Source organism: Natator depressus, chromosome 3 (genome assembly GCF_965152275.1).
Source record: "Natator depressus isolate rNatDep1 chromosome 3, rNatDep2.hap1, whole genome shotgun sequence".
In the NCBI taxonomy this organism is placed as follows: domain Eukaryota; kingdom Metazoa; phylum Chordata; order Testudines; family Cheloniidae; genus Natator; species Natator depressus.
In genome coordinates, this window is record NC_134236.1 from 105075587 (window position 1) to 105098034 (window position 22448).

General features: G+C 43.7%; 1 protein-coding gene and 1 long non-coding RNA gene across 2 annotated transcripts in view; both read right to left on the bottom strand.

Moving 5' to 3' along the window:
* Nucleotides 1–650: 650 nt before the first annotated feature.
* Nucleotides 651–22448, bottom strand: part of IL20RA (interleukin 20 receptor subunit alpha) — a 38375-nt gene continuing 16577 nt past the window's right edge. Inside the window, exons 2-7 of the mRNA XM_074946967.1 lie at nucleotides 16519–16648; nucleotides 10181–10359; nucleotides 9227–9402; nucleotides 6185–6329; nucleotides 5177–5316; nucleotides 651–1969 (exon numbers count right to left, since the gene is read on the bottom strand). Of these exons, the coding sequence (XP_074803068.1) occupies nucleotides 1031–1969; nucleotides 5177–5316; nucleotides 6185–6329; nucleotides 9227–9402; nucleotides 10181–10359; nucleotides 16519–16648 (1709 nt within the window). The 3' untranslated portion in view covers nucleotides 651–1030. The remainder of the gene's footprint in view (nucleotides 1970–5176; nucleotides 5317–6184; nucleotides 6330–9226; nucleotides 9403–10180; nucleotides 10360–16518; nucleotides 16649–22448) is intronic.
* Nucleotides 14079–15016, bottom strand: LOC141984017 (uncharacterized). Its single transcript, XR_012638614.1, has 3 exons — nucleotides 14718–15016; nucleotides 14240–14441; nucleotides 14079–14137 (listed from the first exon to the last, which is right to left on the bottom strand). It is a non-coding gene; the product is annotated as an uncharacterized LOC141984017 (long non-coding RNA).

Consider the following 22448-nt stretch of genomic DNA (forward strand, 5'->3'; position numbering starts at 1 on the left):
GCTCCTATTCAGTTAGTTAACTCCAGTGACTCCCTGTAGCTGGAACTAGGCTTTCACGTGAAAGTCTTTATTTTGTTGCTGATTATTTTGGCTTGATAAAAGTACCTAGCCTATTTTAATAAGATTGATTTAGGGTAATTAGAATGTTTAAGGGTAATATATGCACTTTCCTTGAAGATGTTAAAAGTGTCACCAATAATTTACTGCTACTGCATTGACAGAGATTGGTGCAGCGACTGGGCATGGGTGGTCAGGCAATAACAATATTTCTGTTTTTCCACCTTGGTTTAGATTGTAAACATTTTGGTGTAGGGACCCTCTTTTACTAAGTATCAGTACAACATTAATGCAATGGGGCCCAAATCTCATTTGGGGCCTCTAAGAGCTTCTATAATATTTAATGACTACTGTAGATAATGTTTCTTCAAAAACAATATACAGTGGAAGTTGTTAATTCCCACAAAAAATTGGCCTTTTCTCCCCACCTCTCAGTAAGATTTTATAGTAGAGGCTGTAATGAGTTTATTAAAGCTTGATCCAATTCCCAAGGAAGCCTACAGCAGTCTCTCAAGCGACTTCAGTGGGGGCTGGACTGGGCCTTTAAATAAGTCTACTTATTTTACCAAAATATGTGAAAGAACTTTCCCCTGTAAATCTGACATGGCCCTTAGAATTCTTGTGGCAGAAAATGCCTCAGGTTCTTTCTCTGCTTCCTTCCTATTTTTTAATGATTTAATTCAGTGCATAGTGAGAAAATCTTCCTAACATTCGCTAAAAATAATTGTTTTCAAGCACAGATAATTTGTTTTAAATGTGCATAGCACAAAGAAGACACCAGAATAATCCTTATAGAGCATCCACTTTACAATACAAGTCTTCAAAAATATGACAACATAGCAGAGATTAGATCATTCCAGTACAAATCCAGCCTCGAGGCTAAATCAAGCCATGATTTGGATGAAATAAATACCTTTTGAAGGTATAAACAACAATTTACATTTAACATTTTAAGATCTTGAAGGAAGACTGTTCAGTCTTCCATTTTTACATGCAATCCCCATTGCTCCTTGAATTGCAGGAGATACGGTTCTTGGTTTTCTGATGGCTCATCAGACGCCTGGCTCTCATAGAGTTTGGACAAAAGCCCCTCTTTAGCAGGCTGATCACACACTTCATGCTCAAATACTTCTTCACGTGTATCACTCTCAAAACTGGACAAAGTAGGTATATAAAGTCTTCCAGTATGAGGATCCCAATCTACTAATATGGTCTGTTCATCCTCCTCTTCTACCTCTGTTGTCCTAGTTTGGTCTTGGAGGCTCTGTGTTATGGTTTTTAACTGGGGACAGTAAGACTGTCCTATTTTTTCAGTACCCAAATCCGTCTGTGGATCATCTAGTAGTTCCTCTGATGCAGCAGCCTCCTCCTTCCAATTGAGTTCTTTTAGTTTCTGCACCGAACACATGTCTGTAACCTGCACATCAAGCTGCGGACAGTATGGCTGTCCCATTTTATTGTCAGTGAAATCCCTCAAAGTGATCTGTGGCTCATCTAGCAGTTCTCTTGGTGCAGACTTCTCTGTCAAACCACATTCTGTTAGGTTTTGCACAGGAAAAAGGTCTGCAGGCCTCACATCAAGTTCATACTCTACAACCCCTTCATTCCTTTGACCCAAAGCATAGTGGAATCCATGTTGGCATATACCATATTGCTCCAAGACAGGTAAAATGTTCACATCTTCAGAAGTATCAACCGAGTCTTTCACTTCCAATGCTCTTTTCAGAGGCTTATCATCAACTCTGCTTTCGTCATGAATGGAATTGCAACTGTGGCTGGTCCTGCCTATTAAATTAATGGTTTCCTGGGAAGTCTTGTACTCACCCATCATATTAATAGTGATGCAGTTAACCACTATTTTTTCAGAAGGGATAAAAATCCTTTCATCACGTTTATCCGTGTAGTGCAATACCTGTAATGGAAAGATATTTTGATTAAAAAAAAAAAAAAGAGATACCATCTAACTGCAACTTATTTGGCATCTACTTTTAAAATGTGCAGTTAGGTCCCATCTGGTCAGGGTTCAGGAGGAGAGGAAGGGAGAAGTGTAAAATGGCCCATTCTCTTTAAGCAGTGACAAGAGGAGCTGTAAGTCCATTGGTAGGATCATTCAGAAAGCTTCTACCTTAAGGCAAAGTTCACAGTGCATTCAGTAATCAGGCTTAACTTCACATTGGAAGTTGTGGGTTCAAACACAGGACTGAGAGTCCAGAGATTTGTGTTCTACTTTCAGTTATGCCACAGAGTGCATTTGTGACCCTGGGGCAAGTTACTTCACCATCTATGCACTCCATCTCTCCATTTGTAAAATGGGGATATCACTAGTTACCTACTCCTCACAGAAGTTGTGTGTGTCATAACTTGCTCATTAGCATTTGCAAGGTGATCCAAGATCTTCCAATGGAAAATGTTACAGGATTGCAAAGTACTAGTTAAATTACAGCTGTACTTAGGTTTCTTCCAGTTTGAGAGATATTACTGGTGTCTACCAGCAATCCTCATTTAAGTACAAAGAGCCTCTCTCCAATCAGCAGACCCTTTCAAATGCATTAAGTGCAGCCACTGTAAATAAAATATACCCGGGGGGAAAAAAAACCCCAAACCAGAAACCATGAAGCTGTCTTTTTTATTGTAAGTGTAGTGCTTTAATGCTCAGTAAAATGAGAGACTAAATACCACTAATCTGAGAAAGGTGTAGTGTAGCACGAAAGCTATTTCAGAAAGTTCTCCTAATGCTCTTCAGTTCTGACTTGAAACATCTTGGGTATTCCACCTCCCCATGGCTGGAGACTCCCAACCTGGGGAGGAGGTTTGCAGATGTGGCCAAATGGTGGTTGGGATATGGACTAATTTTCACTTGTTACTTAAGTCATGATTTTAACCCAGATGTCAAAAGCGGGAGGTTGCAGAAGATGTACCTTCATGGGGTCTGGCCACAGCAGCAACCCTAAACTCCCCTGAGTGCAACGGCTGCCCTATGCTAGTGACACTGCCAGGTCCAGTCTCCCCAGATGAAGCTGGCTCCATATAAGACGGAAGGAGTGGCACAGTGGTGGTCCAAAAAATAGCACAATGGTTGCACTGCCCCATGGTTTTTGAAAGTATTGCACCCTCCTGAGGCACAATCACTGCAAGAACTCTTGTAAGATGCTGCACCTACAGCACTAACCCTGCTATGGGCTGGCTTCTTTCGGATTTAATCCCATCATTCTCTCTACCTTCTTCAAACCCTCCATGCCATCCTCTGTCACAGAGAGTGAATTAACATCACAAATGAGAACCTACAAAAGTAGGTTGGCTTAACTATATGGCTCAGGCCTGTGAAAAATTTCCCACCCTGTGAGATGCAGTTAAGACAATCTCAGTCCTGTGTAGACACTGCTAGTTGATGGAAGAATTCTGCTGTTGACCTAGTTACCATCTCTCGAAGAGGTGGATTTACTACAGCAATGGAAGAACCTGCCTGTCGCTGTAGTACGTCTACACTACAGTGCTACTGCAGCTGTGCTGCCATGGCATTTCTAGGGTAGACATACTCTGAGTAAGGTATTTTTTTTTATGATGGGGCATCAGTGTTTGTGCAACTTGCTGTGCAATACCCAGAAGACAAAGTTACGCTTTTAGGGATTAAAAATGAAACCTCCCACATCCCACCCTATTCTTTTAAAGATATTTTCTTTAAAAAATTGTTAACATAATAAAAAGAAAGAGGAAAAACTTGTAAATGCTTTTACATACATCTGTGGGCTATCTAATTAGTAGTACAGTTGGATGCTAGTACAATAATATACAAAAACAGACCTAACTGAGACTGTACTGTTTTTAAAATACACTAAAATTGAAAGTTAAGTAATCTGCCCAGTGCAGACATGCTAAATCCTCCAGAAACATAATTAAACAGTGAACTGGAGTAATATCTAGTCATAGTCCAAGAGAGCATCACTATTTAATTTGGTCTTGACTTTTTCCATTTTTAATTCTCTCCTCTATTTGGTGATGAATTAATCCAATTAATAATTTTTGCTAATTGAATCCTCTCCATAGGGCTCCCTGGGTAAATATAGAAATCGTGCCAGCTTACTAATGGCATTTGCCTCAGTGCACCTTAGTCCTTGCTTATAGCAATGACCCTTTCCAAGACTAAGAGAATAGTTCCATTTTGATGTTCAGTAACTTTGGGCATCTTTTTAGCAAAGACTGCCAGGCAGTCATGCCTAACACAGGCACAGCTGTTAATATAAGAAAAACAGAAGAATTTACAACTATTTACAAAAATTATTTACAACAATTTACAAAAATTAACAACCAGCACGTGAATACTATGTACAGATGTGGTCCCCTCATCTCAAAAAAGATATACTGGCATTAGAAAAGGTTCAGAAAAGGGCAACTAAAATGATTAGGGGTTTGGAATGGGTCCCGTATGAGGAGAGATTAAAGAGGCTAGGACTTTTCAGCTTGGAAAAGAGGCGACTAAGGGGGGATATGATAGAGGTATATAAAATCATGAGTGGTGTGGAGAAAGTGAATAAGGAAAAGTTATTTACTTGTTCCCATAATAGAAGAACTAGGGGCCACCAAATGAAATGAATGGGTAGCAGGTTTAAAACAAATAAAAGGAAGTTCTTCTTCACTCAGCGCACAGTCAACCTGTGGAACTCCTTGCCTGAGGCGGTTGTGAAGGCTAGGACTATACCAGGGTTTAAAAGAGAACTGGATAAATTTATGGAGGTTAAGACCATTACTGGCTATTAGCCAGGATGAGTAAGGAATGGTGTCCCTAGCCTCTGTTTGTCAGAGGGTGGAGATGGATGGCAGGAGAGAGATCACTAGATCATTACCTATTAAGTTCACTCCTTCTGGGGCACCTGGCATTGGCCACTGTCGGTAGACAGGATACTGGGCTGGATGGACCTTTGGTCTGACCCAGTATGGCCATTCTTATGTTCTTATGTTCTTTTCTTGAGATGAGTGGGACTTAAGGCACTGATCCTGCAATATATGGCATGCAGGCAGGCTGTAGCGCCCACATGGAGTCTTAGTGAATTCAATGGGGCTCCGCACAGGTGCAGTGTAAATGGCAGGAATGGGGCCTTAGTGAGTAATGAGGAGCACTTACCAGGTTAGCTGGATGCTTTTGCTTGCTGACATGAATATACCTGTGCACATAATAGCCTGCCATAGAGATAATGACGCCTGTTAAAATGATGGGTAGAATACATCCATATACGATTGTTATAGTCTGCTCTACTGTTGGGTCTGTTAATAAAACAGAAGTTATTGAATTATGTAATTTACTTCTTAATATTATGAGCTGTCACAGGCACCTGTCACACTGCTGTCTGGATGGATGATGTGAGTGTGATGCATTCAGGGATTTTTGGCATCTCTAGGGGATGAAAATGGTGACATTTGATCCGGAGCCCAAATTTGGATAATTCCACTTGTCTTTGCAGGTGGAACTAGTTAACCTGGTGGAACTAGCTCACCCTCACTGTGAGAAAAATGCTTACTGAAAGAACAGTTTTAATTCTGATTTCTCTCAGATACAGAACCCCTTTTCTTCCGATAAAGCATTGTTTTACCCAAAGACCCCAGCTACACGTAGCAGAGCTGAACAGTTTGCTGTGTTTCCTGCTGCTACTGGTGTCAGGCATATTCCTGTATGCTCTGGATTTGAAGACTGGGTGGGTGGGTAAGGAGGGAGAAAGAGAGAACGTGCATGCACACAAACGTATTCCAGAATCCATTAAACTGCAACAAAGACCATAGGGCTACCGGGGGGAAAGAGAATAGAAGGTGATGAGCTTTATGCCCTGAGGAACAGCCTGTTCACAGATGAAATTATTTCATGTGAGCCCCAGTGAGTAGGACCACGTGTATTTTGCAGCCAGGGAAAAACATTTTGGGAGATTCTTCATCAGTACAATAGATCAAAATCTGGTGGGGGAAGAGAGAAGGGGAAACTTTCCAAAATCAGAATTGCCCCTTTCATTTGGCACCCTAGGCAGTTCTTACCTGCACCTATTCTTAGAACTGTCCCTGTTTTAACAAGACATATAACTGTGATAGTTTCAAACTCTGATCTAAGTTTCATTCTCTGCACATGTTGCAGATTTGTACATACCTTTCAGAGTAGCAATGCAATGTTCTTTGGAAAATCCACTGAGCAAAAGTGGTGTTGTAACATATGTCTGTACACTGACACAGTAAACTGTATTGGATTCCAACCGGGGCACAAGCAGTGTATTGTTTTTAATGGAGAAGACCCACTAGAAAAAAAGAACATGGTAACTTTTATTTAGCACCTACCCTAAAACACAGATGATGGATTTTATTAAAAACAAACAAAAACAACTTGGAAAGAGCACTATTCTAACCATTATCATGAGCGAGAGCATGAATCCTAAATTATTCCATTTTTCTGAACACTAATGAAAACAGAATTAGTTTTACATTACCTCATCTGAGCATGTTACCTTCTATTTAACGTAATATTCTGTAACATTACTGACCAATTCCCCCTTTACAGAAAGGAGAGAAAATGGAACACTACTAGCATATACTCAGATGGATAGCGTGATATACCAGAAACATCTCTCTGGTCTTTCTGTAGGGCATCCTAACAAGGTCCAATAAAGTTACATTTAGTTTTCATTTTAGGTAAACTCACTGAGGCCAACCCTTCTTCTACCAGAGTTAATGAGAATTTTAACTTTGACTTAAATAGGAACAGAATTAAGCCCTCTCACTTCTCTATTGGCTTGGAAAGCCAGACCATTATTGAACAGCACTGGTGGAGTCCCACTGCTTTAAAAAAGCAAACTGACATCAGAGCAAAAAAGGCTGCTAAGAATGTCTCTCCATAGTTCATCTGTGAAATAATTGTAGCTTTTAGGCATTTTAAAGAAACAGCATAATATTAATATGGCGCAGCTGATAGGGTAGTGTAAAGAGTCATGATAGGGTAGTATAAAGAGTGTAGATTGGTAATAGTAGTCATGAATGGTGAATTATGCAGGACAGCTCAAATGAGTATTAATCGAACCTTCACACTACACCCTTTATTCTCTACGTGCCACATGTTACAGGAAGACTGCTTAAGACACGTATTCAACTTTTACAATACTTTTTTTAAAATTAGAATAAGAGTTTGTTAAACTCCGCTTGTTAAACTAGGTGCCTGATGTTGGAGGCAAATTAAAAATAGCGATTACATTTAAAACAGGGGCAAAGAGATCTAAAAATAACTTTCCTATATATAAAATTGTTATAGCATCATTGGCCAATATTTTGGCATTTTGCAGAGCTTGCAGCTAGATATGTCCCCTTTGAAAGTTGGGCATCTCTCCTCTCCAATGATATAATGCACCTGTTTCTAGCCCTGCAAAACTGTGAGAAATTGGACCTTGCCAGTGACTACATTTGCTTATCCTGCACTTCATGGCATTGTAATTTGGAAGAGGTATGTGTGTGTGTACATGTTGGGGGTGGGGGAGTGGTAGAAATATTTTTATAGCAAGTCATTGTTTTTTCTTTTCTCATGTGCCTGATTGAAGCTGCTCCATGATTTGGAATGTTAGATTGAATCAGGTGAGATGGATTGGTGGGCAGTGTTCAGATGTGGTGGTCAAAGGATGTTGTTTATCACATAAGTTTTACAGCCAGATGTGTGGCATTGTGATGGGGTAAACTAGGCCCAGAGGGAGGCCTCAGGGTCCCGCCACACTCGTCCCAGGAAAAGAACAGTGGAGAGGTCCTCCAAGCAGGCTAGAGTGGCTGCAGGGAAAGCAGCCAATCATGGCTCAGGAGGGCCCTATAAAAAGGAGCTGCAGTGGCAGAGACAAGACAGTTCCTGGCTGGAGTTAGAGGAGTGTAGATGGTGCTCCTGGCTGGTCAAAGGAAACTGCAGGACAACAGACAGCTCAGTGGTAGCATGGACTGGAGGAGCAAGGAAGAGCTGGCTGGCTGCTGGGCCTGAGCTTAGAAGAGTAAGGGTAAGGCACTGGTGAAGGGTGGGGCTCCAAGGAACTGAAGGCAGTTTTGCTAAGGGGACATGGTAGTGCACAGCTGCTATTCTTAGGGTCCTTGGGCTGGGACCTGGAGTAGTGGGTGGTCCCCCCCCCCCACCATAGGCCTCTGGGGAAAGGCCTACAACTGGACAGCAGTAAGTCCCCAGAAGGAACTCAACTGTCAGGAGGCCCATCTGGAGAGCTAGGGCCAGAACAGATTAAGAGGGAAAAGCAATTGTCTCTGAGGAGGAAGCCCTGGGGGTATGGCCCGATACCAGGACTGGGACTGGTTTAAAAAAAATGCAGATGCACCTAGCCAGAAAGGGGTGCTAGTGAGAGGTGGGTGCCATGCCTTTACAGGCATGTACAAAATTATATTTAAATAAATGTGTTAGCATATAAGCCTGAGATAGAATTTTGGGTTTGACTTTTTGATATTCTTATATCTTATACTACTATTTGTGAAGAACAAAGACACCGTGTGTTGCACTTCCCATAACCAGATGGGACTTTTAGTACAACGAGAAGAAATAAGGGATAGAGCAGTTAAAGTGTTATGGTGGGAGTGTAACACATGAGCATACACTGGAAGGCTGCCTGGCTCTTCTCTCAAGGCAAGGTCAAGCAACCAGTTGGGAGGGGCAAGGGGGGCTTGGGGAGAGAAGGTATAAAATACTAAAAGACCAAAGAAATGCCTGTCCCTGACCGAAGCACAACCTCACTCCTTACCCCTCCCACGGGGTACGAAAGGGGTGGGACTGTGGGCGAGCCTTGCAGGTATATTTGGGCCTCCGGAGGAGGAGGAGGTGGGAATGGGGAACTGGAACATAAGCAAGACTCTGTGGCATCAGAGCTGGGAAGGGGGACATGGGGCAAATGCTCTGCGGTGTCACAGCTGAGAACGGACCATTGGGAAACAGACTCTGCTGGTGTGTCGAGCTATGGATATGTTTGCTTGGAACTAACCCCATAAACATTGCATTGCCTGCACTTCGGACTTCCGCTTTCTGTCTGTGTGACAAGAACCAGGAGAGAGGATGAACGAAAAGCCCTGTAACAAAATGAAGTAAACCGGCTATGCTATTACTTACAGTGCAAGTTCCATAAACACGTGAAAAGATTTAACATGTACTCTTCTATGGCCTTTTCAAGCTTACCTTTTTCTTTGTTTTTTTGTTGAGTACAGACACGTTATATTGCAGGCCAGAGTAGACTTGATACAAAGATATAGATTCCTCTACAGGGGTTCTTTTCCATTTCTCAGGAGCAGTCAAAACTATTGATATAGATTTTTCAGTAGAAGACACAGTAACTGCTGGTGGATCAATTTTAGCTGGAAAGATACATTTATACACTTACATAAAGCAATTTCAGACAGCAAAGGTACATTTGATATGACTACTATGATATTAAAATTTTCCAAACAGTGGATAAGTTTCATTATAGATTTTTGGGACTTAATATAAAAGGAATTACTCTAAGTTACAGTTATCTGGATAAGCAACCAAGCCTTAATATCAACAGTGTGGATACTACTGGATGGGGAGTTTGGGTTAGGAATCCTTGTGCCTAGCAGACTAAAAAGCCTTGAAATTTACATGACTTGACTTATGTCAATGTGCATAAGATTTCAGCTTACTAAAATGAGCTAGATAACTGGGAATTTCTGGAGAGCACGCAGATTGGCTGTCTGGCACAGATGAGAAACATGGCACTATATGTTATTATTCTGGCTGCTGCCTGGTTAGTAGGAGCTATAATGGAAAAGTATTATTATGGATGCAGAACATTTTTGCTTCTTAATAGGTGTTCTCCAAACACTACATGCACTGCTGCAAGCTTTTCAAGTAGAGTGAAATATTACCATACCCTCAAACACTGGCCACCTATTATTCAGCACACAGATATTTCCAAACATACTCAATATGCAATTGGCATAGAAACTCAAATTCTTATCAGATACACTCCAACTAGTTCTGCCAATAGCAAAAACAATTTTGACATGCTATGAAATTTCCTTCGTTTGCGCTCGATGGCGAGCATGCAATGTTAATAAATGTTTCACGATATAATCACAGCTATGAACCCCTAACTTTATTGTCTTTCCTTACTATCAGTGAGAGGATTGAACCGTGCAGTTTCTGTCCATCTGGAACAGTTGCCATTGAAAAAGGCTTTTACACTTGCATAGTATTGGTCCTCGTGGTTATACGTTTCATTGGAGAGGTCACACGATGTTCTACTGATGTTCTTGCATTCTGACTTTTTAATCCATTTACCTATGCCGTATCTGCGTGAGAGAGAGAGAAAAGAGAGAGCTGAACAAGAACCATGGCCAGAAACATAGTAGTCACCTGGTAAACTGCACACATGAAGAACAGAACTCGGAACCTTCTGCTCCCAAACCTCAGGCAGCTACCACTTGTATGGAGATTTCCCAGTAGCTGGTTGTAATTACTAAGGGTTTACATCTTCTTAATAAATCAGTGCAATATAATTGCTTACCCGGCATCCAACAGAGAGCAGTAGTGAACATACACACTAGCTTACGAACTATACTCCAGAGATGTAATTAAGGGTATGTTATTGCTCCCCTGACAAAATCCCTATTTTAAGGGGTTATCATTTGGATGCAAAACACAGAAAAGAGATCTGTTTACAGGACTACAAAGTTCTGCTCCTTGGGTCCTGTTTGTCAGTCTGGTTGGGCCATTTTGTTCCTGAAACCCAGCTTAGCCAACCACTTGAGGATCTCACTACACTGAGGGAATCCTGAAACTACAAAGGCCCAGACTCAAAAAGGTACTTAGGTGTCTAAATGCCAGATTTAGGTGCCAAAGTCTGTTTTAGGCTAAGATTCACAGAACTCCCACCAAACCCTGTAGCTGCCTAAACTGACTCAGTGCCTCAATTTTCAGGGTAAAAGTTCCCTGGGTACCTAAGTTTTTGCCTTTAAGCACACACGCTGTCACATTCCTCTAGGCATCTAGACGCCCATTTGAGAGGCTGCCTACCGGATTGGGTCCCATTCAAAAATCTGGCTGCTGGAGGAGCTTATGGTGCCTGCCTTGCAACTTTTAGCCCAGTGGTTAGTACACCCAGCTGGGATGTGGGAGACCCAGGTAAGGTTCAATTCCCCGCCTCAGGCAGAGGGGGAAAAAGGATTTGAATTTGGGTCTCCCATCTCTCTAACCACTGAGCTCTGGCATATTCTGATAGGGATCTCTGTAAGTCTCTCCTGTTGAAGCTCTTCCTCTTTGGAATTGTATTTAAAGAGCCATTGGGCCAGAGAGAGAGAGAGACAGAGAGAATGACTGTAGTCTGGTGAGCATCACAACACCTAAATACCGAAGGGTGTGTCTACACTACAAAATTAGGTCAAATTTATAGAAGTCGGTTTTTAGAAATTGTTTTTATATAGTCAATTGTGTGTCCCCACATAAAATGCTCTAAGTGCATTAACTCGGTGGAGTGCTTCCACAGTACCGAGGCTAGCATCGACTTCCGGAGTTTTGCACTGTGGGTAGCTAGCCCACAGTTCCTGCAGTCTCCGCTGCCCACTGGAATTCTGGGTTGAGATCCCAATGCCTGATGGGGCAAAAAACATTATCGCAGGTGGTTCTGGGTACGTCATCAGGCCCTCCCTCCCTCTGTGAAAGCAACGGCAGACAATCGTTTCATGCCTTTTTTCCTGAGTTACCTGTGCAGACTCCATACTATGGCAAGCATGGAGCCCGCTCAGCTCACTGTCACCGTATGTCTCCTGGGTGCTGGCAGACGCGGTACCGCATTGGTACACAGCAGCAGCAACCCATTGCCTTGTGGCAGCAGACGGTGCAATAGGCCTGAAAAACCATCCTCACTGTGTCCAAGGTGCTCCTGGCCGCCTCGGTAAGGTCGGCCAGGAGCGCCTGGGCAGACATGGGCGCAGGGACTAAATTAGGAGTGATTCGACCAGATCATTCTCTTTAGTCCTGCAGGCAATCCTATTGTACCATCTTATGGTGAGCAGGCAGGAGATGAGGATGACTAGCAGTCCTACTGCACTGTCTGCTGCCAGCCAAAGATGTAAAAGATAGATGGAGTGGATCAAAACAAGAAATACACCAGATTTGTTTTATATTCATTTGCTCTTCCCTCCCTCCCTCCATGAAATCAATGGCCGATAATCATTTTGGTGAGGTCTGTTAGGGGCACCTTGAAAACTTTAATGGCGATTCAGTCCTGCCCGAAATACCAGAGGGAGGAATAGCTTAGTGTGTTGAGCACTGGCCTGCTAAACCCAGGGTTTTGAGTTCAATCCTTAAGGGGGCCATTCTGTGTGACAGTTGTTTTTATTTCTCCTTGATGTAAAGCCACCCCCTTTGCTGATTTTAATTCCCTGTAAGCCATGTCGTCAGTCGCCCCTCCCTCCGTCAGAGCAACGGCAGACAATCGTTCCTCGCCTTTTTTCTGTGCAGATGCCATACCACGGCAAGCATGGAGCCCGCTCAGATCACTTTGGCAATTAGGAGCACATTAAACACCACACACATTATCCAGCAGTATATGCAGCACCAGAACCTGGCAAAGTGAAACTGGGCGAGTAGGCGACGTCAGCGTGGTGACGAGAGTGATGAGGACATGGACACAGACTTCTCTAAGTGCGGGCCCTGGCCATGCAGACATCATGGTGCTAATGGGGCAGGTTCATGCGGTGGAACGCTGATTCTGGGTCTGGGAAACAAGCACAGACTGGTGGGACCGCATAGTGCTGCGGGTCTGGGACGATTCCCAGTGGTTGCGAAACTTTCGCATGTGTAAGGACACTTTCATGGAACTTTGTGAGTTGCTTTCCCCTGCCCTGAGGTGCAAGAACACCAAGATGAGAGCAGGCCTCACAGTTCACAAGCGAGTGGCAATAGCCCTGTGGAAGCTTGCAACGCCAGACAGCTACCGGTCAGTTGGGAATCAATTTGGAGTGGGCAAATCTACTGTTGGGGCTGCTGTGATGCAAGTAGCCAACACAATCAAAGATCTGTTGATGTCAAGGGTAGTGACCCTGGGAAATGTGCAGGGTCATAGTGGACAGCTTTGCTGCAGTGGGATTCCCTAACTGTGGTGGGGCCACTGACTCGGTTAGACCTCAGCGAAACCAATATTCCCACTGTTATTACTGCTTGCTGTGCGCTCCACAATATCTGTGAGAGTAAGGGGGAGATGTTTATGGCGGGGCGGGAGGTTGAGGCAAATCGCCTGGCTGCTAGTTACGCGCAGCCAGACACCAGGGCGGTTAGAAGAGCACAGGAGGGTGCAGTGCGCATCAGAGAAGCTTTGAAAACCAGTTTTCATGACTGGCCAGGCTACAGTGTGAAAGTTCTGTTTGTTTCTCCTTCATGAAACCCCCTGCCCCTTGGTTCACTCTACTTCCCTGTAAGCTAACCACCCTCCCATTGCTTGCAGAGGCAATAAAGTCATTGTTGCTTCACATTCATGCATTCTTTATTCATTCATCACACAAATAGGGGGATAAATGCCAAGGTAGCCCAGGAGGGATGGTGGAGGAGGGAAGCACCGGGACGGGTGGTGGAGGAGGGAAGGATAAGGCCACACAGCACTTTAAAAGTTTAAAACTTTAAAACTTATTGAATGCCAGCCTTCTGTTGCTTGGGCAATCCTCTGGCATCTGGGTGAGGAGGCTATGGAACTTGGGGAGGAGGGCGGTTGGTTACACAGGGGCTGTAGTGGCAGTCTGTGCTCCTGCTGCCTTTCCTGCAGCTCAACCATACGCTGGAGCATATTGGTTTGATCCTCCAGAAGCCTCAGCATTGAATCCTGCCTCCTCTCATCACGCTGCCACCACATTTGAGCTTCAGCCCTCTCTTCAGCCCCCCACTTCTCCTCCCGGTCATACTGTGCTTTCCTGCACTCTGACACTGTCTGCCTCCACGCAGTCGTCTGTGCTATGTCAGTGTGGGAGGACACCATGAGCTCAGAGAACATTTCATCGCAAGTGCGTTTTTTTCGCCTTCTAATCTTCACTAATCTCTGGGAAGGGGAAGATCCTGTGATCCTTGAAACACATGCAGCTGGTGGAGGAAAAAAAAGGGACAGTGGTATTTAAAAAGTCACATTTTATAGAACAATGGGTACATTCTTTCACTGTAAACCTTGCTATTAACATTACATACATAGCACATGTGCTTTCGTTCCAAGGTCGCATTTTGCCTCCCCCGACCACATGGCTAGTCCCTCCTTCCTCCCCGTGGCTAACAGCGGGGAACATTTCTGTTCAGCCACAGGCAAACAGCCCAGCAGGAACGGGCACCTCTGAATGTCCCCTTAAGAAAAGCACCGTATTTCAACCAGGTGACCACGAATGATATCACTCTCCTGAGGATAACACAGAGAGATAAAGAACGGATGTTGTTTGAATGCCAGCAAACATACACTGCAATGCTTTGTTCTACAATGATTCCCGAGTACGTGCTACTGGCCTGGAGTGGTAAAGTGTCCTACCATGGTGGACGGTACAAGGCTGCCCTCCCCAGAAACCTTTTGCAAAGGCTTTGGGAGTACATCCAGGAGAGCCGCAAATGCCAGGGCAAATTAATTATTCAACATGCTTGCTTTTAAACCATGTACACTATTTTAAAAAGGTACACTCACCAGAGGTCCCTTCTCCACCTGGCGGGTCTGGGAGGGAGCCTTGGGTGGGTTTGGGGGGTACTGGCTCCAGGTCCAGGGTGAGAAACAGTTCCTGGCTGTCGGGAAAACCGGTTTCTCCGCTTGCTTGCTGTGAGCTATCTTCTTCTTCGTCCCCAAAACCTGCTTCCGTATTGCCTCCATCTCCATTGAAGAAGTCAAACAACACGGCTGGGGTAGTGGTGGCTGAATCCCCTAAAATGGCATGCAGCTCATCATAGAAGTGGCATGTTTGGGGCTCTGACCCGGAGCAGCCGTTTGCCTCTCTGGTTTTCTGGTAGGCTTGCCTCAGCTCCTTAAGTTTCACGTGGCATGCTTCGGATCCCTGTTACGGCCTCTGTCCTTCATGCCCTGGGAGATTTTGACAAATGTTTTGGCATTTCAAAAACTGGAATGGAGTTCTGATAGCATGGATTCCTCTCCCCATACAGCGATCAGATCCCGTACCTCCCGTTCTGTTCATGTTGGAGCTCTTTTGCGATTCTGGGACTCCATCATGGTCACCTCTGCTGATGAGCTCTGCATGGTCACCTGCAGCTTGCCACGCTGGCCAAACAGGAAAATTGAAATTCAAAAGTTCGCGGGCGTTTTCCTGTCTACCTGGCTAGTGCATCTGAGTTGAGAGTGCTGTCCAGATCGGTCACAATGGAGGACTCTGGGGTAGCTCCCGGAGGCCAATACCGTCTAATTGCGTCCACAGTACCCCAAATTCGACCCGGCAAGGCTGATTTCAGCGCTAATCCCCTTGTCGGGGGTGGAGTCAGGAGATCGATTTTAAGAGCCCTTTAAGTTGAAAAAAAGGGTTTCGTCGTGTGGACGGGTGCACGGTTAAATCGATTTAACGCTCAACTCCTAGTGTAGACCAGGGCTTAGTGACTCGAGGACAAGGAGCCTATGCTATCCCTCCTGCTAGCACAGAAAGTCAGGCCAATGAAAAAGGGGCATGGCGTGGATTCTCCTATGCCTGGTTGCCAGAACAACTCCTGGAGGCCTTTAGCAAAAGGCTTAAGTACAGCAACTTGTAGGTGGTCTGAATTTGGCTTCATGTTATGACAAAGTTATTACAGTAAGGAACAGGTAAAGTCACCTAGTAGCAGGGGCTAAGACAGAAGTACTGTGACCATCATCAATACTATTCAAGGGCCAAATTCTTCCACCATCATTCACATTGAATAGTATCTTAATACACAAATGGTAACGGTGCTTCTTAATGTGGGTAAGGGTAACCAGAGTGTGGCCCTAACCAACATTCTTATTCATTCTGGGTCAGATATAATCCTTCACAGATAAAAGCCTGATTCTGATCTCACATATATTGATTTTACACCAGCATAATTCCATTAATTTCAATAGAGTTACCTTTAATTTCCAAGTGTATAGATCAAATTTGGACCCTTAGAAAATTCTGAAGAACAGGCACATTCTACCTTCCATCAACTATCACATCCTATGCACAAATGTTAAGAATTTACATAGTTCTTCTATGATTTGGAGCCAGCCTCTCTATGGCACAATCTCCCTTCATCTCATATCTCCACAATGCCCCCATAAGCTCTTATTTTATATCCTTCACATATTCCGTCCTCACACTTCCTTTAACTGCATCTAAACTAAGTAATAACAAAAAAAAGTTTCAACCATTTATTTTTATTTACGTCTTCAAGCCCTGATTCATTCTCAAAATTAGTTTTCCATCCCTGGCTTTGCATAAAGGTGCCTTTACTTAAACTACTAGAATGGGGAAAGAGACAATGAGCAAACTTACATCAAATACTTCACCTTATAGAGTACTCCCTCTCCTAGTTCTTCTGGTGACGACCAGTGCAGGATATTCTTCAGGTTTTTAGATTCAAAATGGACATTTCTAGGACTGGGCAAAGAACAGTACAGATCTGCTGGAAAAGAAAATTAAAAAGGAACAATATACACTAAGAATCCCAAAAGACATTTGCTTCAAAGCAAATTTATTTTTTAAAGAAACCCTAAAATGTGCAACACTTTTTTTTTCTTGCCAAAAAGCAGAGCTGTATTGGTCATGAAACCTGGATTATTTTCTGACATTGTCTCATAGGAATTGCCCTACTGGATCACACAAGAGGTCCACCTAGTCCAGTATCCTGTCTCTGATAGTGGACAGCACCAGACATTCAAAGGAAAGTGTAAGAACAACACAGTATGCACATGTGGGATAACCTGCCTCTCCTATTAGGTCTCACTCTAATCTTTAATAGTTAAAAGATGGCTTAAACTCTGAAGCAATTATTTCAACCTATTTGCCAGGAAGGCTTACTGTTCTGTAATCCTCTGGAGCCATTTTAAACCCCCTGGATCCTTTTTAAAAATATGGGTTACAACTCATTCTGGCTCATTGAAAAATTCAGGTTAGAGAGGCTTTTTTTAATCTGCAGTCAGCTATTTCCCAAAATATTGTGTGTGTGTAAGAGCTCTGTGTAATCCCAAAGCTAGTCTCTCTCATCAACAGAGGCTGGTCCAATAAAATATATTATCTCATCCACCTTCTCTCTCTAATTGTTTGCTTTTGTGAAACAAAACTATTCTGCGTGAAGCCTGTGTGGAGAGTTCCTATGCAATAGCAGCCTTTCTTGGTTAAAAACATTGTGTTGAGTGATGCTGCTGCATACCCTTATTATAATACTGCTGTAGACTACGATCTCTTATTAATTATTATTATTATTATTATTACTGAGACAGGCGTGATCCAGAATAGTAGGCTTCTACTGTACAGTTGTTGTGATAGTAATAATTTTGTTACGTTACTGTTTAAAATGGGATATTACCTTTAACGTTACTCGCTGACACTTTGTCTACACTGGAACTTCAGTAGCAAAACTTCAGGTGTTTTACCGCCCCCCGCCCCAGCCGAATGACAAAAGTTTTGCCTATGAAAAATTTTTGCTCTTCTGCCGACAAACAGCAGCTACACAGCCGTGTCGCTAAAAGCTGCGTAGTGTAGACACAGCCTGAGGTTACAGTCAAGATTCTGATCTTACTTACACAGGTGTATATCTGTATATCTCCATTGACGTCACTGTCTGTATTCACCCAGACATAAATGAGATCAGAATCCAACTCTATGTTAGCTACAGGAGTGTTACTCAGCTAAATTACTACTCATTGAGCCAGTTCTTGAAATAAAGGATTAAACATGGAATTTAGTTTTGGTCTAATATGGGCCTCAGTTCAGCAAAGTACTTAAGTAAGTGCCTAACTTATGTCATATTTCCATGTCAATGGGAAAGCTCAAATGCTTACATTCCTTGCTGAATTGGGGCCTTAATAAGGCTATCATAACCAGGGGCCAAACCGTGCACCCTTTACTTACAACTCAATCCCATGTGCCTCCTGCCAGGAGTATTGTTTGACATCACTGGAAGCTGAGGGCACTCAGCAACACTTAGGATCAGGCCTGAAATTTCTGAAGTTGAACAACAGCACAACTGTTTGCATTATCTCTTGTCATAAGTATGAGGCTATGAGAACATAAGAGGAAATTAAAAAAGGGAATCTGTGGCCACTCTGGACTTTTCAAGGCCCCCTAAACTCATCCTCTAGCAATATAGTTGTAGTTCTTCTTTAGCTGAACAAAGAACCAGAGGAATGAGGAAGTAAAACATTATAATGTAACGAACAACAGGAACCTAACAGAAGGGTTAGTCCTTGTGGTGAAACCCGACCTTGTTACTGCCTTAAATGGCCTTAAAGAATTATTTGAAGTTTATTTCAGTATCATTTAAATATTTATTCTCTGGATGTGTAACTCTGAAACCATTAATTACACTTGTGGATACTGGTCTATAAATCAAATCAATGTCACCACTGCTCCCTTAACAGACTTCTCTCTCCTAAGGATATCCTAAGGCCAAACTGTAAAAATGAAAAGAAGGAAATATTCTCAGATTGATTTTTAGAAAGTATTATATTGTTGCAATTCTGCTGGGGCAGAGTTAAGGTTACTGCTTTTATTTGAAAGAGACTTTCTGGTTTAGGGTGGAAATATAATCTTAACTCTGAATTTTCCATTCTTCAAAATATATATAAACATTTTTGAAAGGTAATATACAGTCAAAACACTGGTATGTACCTACGTGCTTAACTTCAGCTTATAAATATCCTCCACAAATCTCTTGATTAATGTTGCCCTTTTTGGCCTGAGCGGTAAGCCAATATTTGGGGCCTTGCAAGATTGTCGCAGTTAGGTAGAGAAATTAATGATATGAGTTATGTATTTCTTTGGTGCAATCCTGTATATTTACAAAGAATGTACACAAAAGCCAAGTACCCTTAATGCAGTAGAGACAAACCAACAGCAGGCAGTTTCTTTGCTCTCTCTTTCCAAGTCTGCCTTCCTAGTGATTTCTGTGCCCAAGAAGCAGTGCCTCTCTGCTCCCTCTCAGGGCCACATTAGGGTTGCCAGGTGCCCAGATTTTCACCAGAAAGTCTAGTCGAAAAGGGGACCTGGCAGCATCTGGTTAGATGTACTGACTGGACACCTAAAGTCTGGTTACTGAGGGTGGGAGGTGCCGAGTCACCGACCTGCACCAGCCCATGCTCAGCTGGAGCTGCCTCCTACCTGCATCTCGTGGGCAGGCAGGCAGGCAGGCTCTGCATCAGGCAGCAGCTCTGGAGCAGAGGGAGCCTGGCAGGGTGGGGAGAGGGAGGTGGAGAGGATCCAGCTATGGGGAAAGGGGAGAGCAGCAAGTGACAGGGGGAAGGGAGGGAGGGAGTGAGCTGGTGCGAGGCCTTGATGGAAGAGGTAGAGCACGGGTGGGGTCTCAGGGGAAGAGGCAGGGCAGGAACAGGGCTTCAAGGGGAAGATGCAGGGCAGGGCGTGGTTGTCATCAATTAGAAAGCTGCCAACCCTATATTACACTCCTGACTGCTTAGCTTGCTTTCTGCTGGCTTCTTCTTGCTTTTTTGTCTCTCACACACATCTTACAGATACATGAGCTATAGGATTATTAGGCAACCACTCCCATAGAAACCCCTCTTAATCTTCTAGGGTTACCTTTTGCTCAGACCTTGCCAGGTGGCCCACTGCCTTGTGTGGTTGCTTCTAATGTTTCCAGTGATCTCACAACATAAAGAGGCAATTAATTGCTCCTTCCATTTAGCCTGAAAGAAAGGTGCTTAGGATACCCACTTGTATTAAGCAGCTCTGTGATTTTATAGATTAAAGACCTGCTTGATGGTTGCCATTAACACCTTCCAGCATAATAAGAACAATCAGGGATGACCTGGTTTGGACAAAATAATCATCAGGTAGATTTCCGAAGATACTTAGGTGCCTTACTCTCATTGAAAATCTACCTCTCAGTCACAGGTCTCAGTGGTAGCCGTGTTAGTCTGTATCAGCAAAAAAACTGAGGAGTCCTTGTGGCACCTTAGAGACTAACAAATTTATCTGGGCATAAGCTTTTGTGCGCTAGAACTCACTTCATCAGAAGTAGAAGATACAGGAGCATGTATAAATACATGAAAGGATGGGGGTTGCTTTACCAAGTGTTAGGTCAGTCTAATGAGATAAATCAATTAACAGCAGGATACCACGGGAGGAGAAATAGCTTTTGAAGTGGTAAGAGAGTGGCCCATTACAGGCAGTTGACAAAAAGGTGTGAGTAACAGTAGGGAGAAATTAGTATCGGGGAAATTAAATTTAGGTTTTGTAATGACCCAACCACTCCCAGTCTTTATTCAGGCCTAATCTGATGGTATCTAGTTTGCAAATTAATTCCAGTTCTGCAGCTTCATGTTGGAGTCTGTTTTTGAAGTTTTTTTGTTGAAGAATTGCCACTTTGAGATCTGTTATTGAGTGACCAGAGAGATTGAAGTGTTCTCCTACTGGTTTTTGAATGTTATGATTCCTGATGTCAGATTTGTGTCCATTTATTCTTTTGCGTAGAGACTGTCCGGTTTGGGCAATGTACATGGCAGAGGGGCATTGCTGCTCTGTGACTGTGCTCTAAGTCACAATTGGCCCTGACCCTCTTATTGAAAATGCCCATTTCCACCCTCCACCTTCCCTCCATTGTCTGTCTGGTGCTCAAACCCCAAAGTCCCCAGCTTCTCTCTATCTTTGAAGATCATAGTGGAGCCCATCAGGCATGATAACATCATAGGCCAGGTCTACACTATAAATGTACATGGGTAGAACTACATCGCTCAAAAGGTGTGAAAAATCTACACCCCTTCAGCAACGCAGTTCTACTGACCTAGCCTTTGGTGTAGACAGCCCTATGTCTATGGGAGGGCTTCTCACCTGAACATAGCTACTGCCTCCCATGGAGACAGATGAACTATGCCAACAGGAGGAGCTTTCCCTTTAGCAGAGTAGCGTCTTCACTGAAATGTTACAGGGGCGCTGCAGTGTTTTAAGTGTAGACCTGCCCCTAGCCGTGCTGTGCTACTGTGTCTTTCACATTTCCCAGCACTCTGATGCATTCTCGTTAGGTGTCTGATGTCGAAGCTCCACAGCACACAAGATTCCAACAATCAAATGCTACTTGCCCTAGATCACCTTGTCAGAGGCACAAAATGCACTCTGGCATGGGTGGCGCGTCCAATAGGCTGAGGAAGGCTGTGCCTCCCCAAACAGCCCCACGTGGTCCTGCCCACGCTCCCCCAAAACCCCTTCCTGCTTGCCCTTTCCCCCTTGGCCCCAGCCCAGGCAGGCTGCTCCTCTTCAGTGCTGATGGGGCTGGGGCTAGGGCGGCCAGGACTTGAGGGGCTGGGGCTGCCCAGCGCTGGGGGGCCCCTGGGTGCTGGGGCTGTGTCGCCCAGTGCGGGGGCTGGGGGGGCAGGGGCTGGGGTGGCGCACACCCTGCACTTAGGGGGTTAAGTTTGGTTAACGGTAAGCCTAATGCTTACCAGTTAACCGTTTAACATTTTACATCCCTACAGAGGATCAGTAATTATATCCAGATGAAAAGGTGAAACTTCCTGACCAAGGGAACCAACTAAGCTGCACAAAGCTGGAAAGAATGATTAATATGCGAGAGCTGCATCTAAAACACCAATATACATATCACTGCAAAGAAAAAACAAAGCCAGCAATAAACTAGTCTGCTAAAGACGTATGCCCACAACCATCACAAGCAGGCTACCTCACTGCAGTGAAATGTATAAAGCGAAGGCAAACTCTCAGCAAAAACAGAACCAGTGACCACAAACAAGAGCTGAAAATTGGGAGCAATCTTACAAAAGAGCGATTGTGCAATCTATGTAACAAAGGACAGATTGAGAGACAGAGGCACTTTTCATGACAATGCTCAAAATACGAGGAAGAGCAAGAAAGGGATTTTCTCAAATTACCCGGAATCAGAAGAGACTTCTCACTAAAAAGCTATGAGGAAAAACTGTGCCTGACTCCCGGAGAAAGATGGTAGACATGGCATCAGACTGCGAATCAACCTGCCACCAGATCATGAATGGATGCCACTGACAAACAGACCCCAGGGATCAAACTCCAAACATGGCGTTAAGACCTATTCTAGGTGGGTTGTAAACAAGTTTGACATATCCCAAGGGGTCAACTAGTCTTTTAAATAGCATATTTTGGCAACACTTGTATACTAGTCAGGCCAATAAAGTCTCATTGAATTGCACCAGATAGAGAGAATCAGCTCTTGTTGCAGACACAGGTGATACCAAAACCTATGGAAGTAGAGCATCTGAATT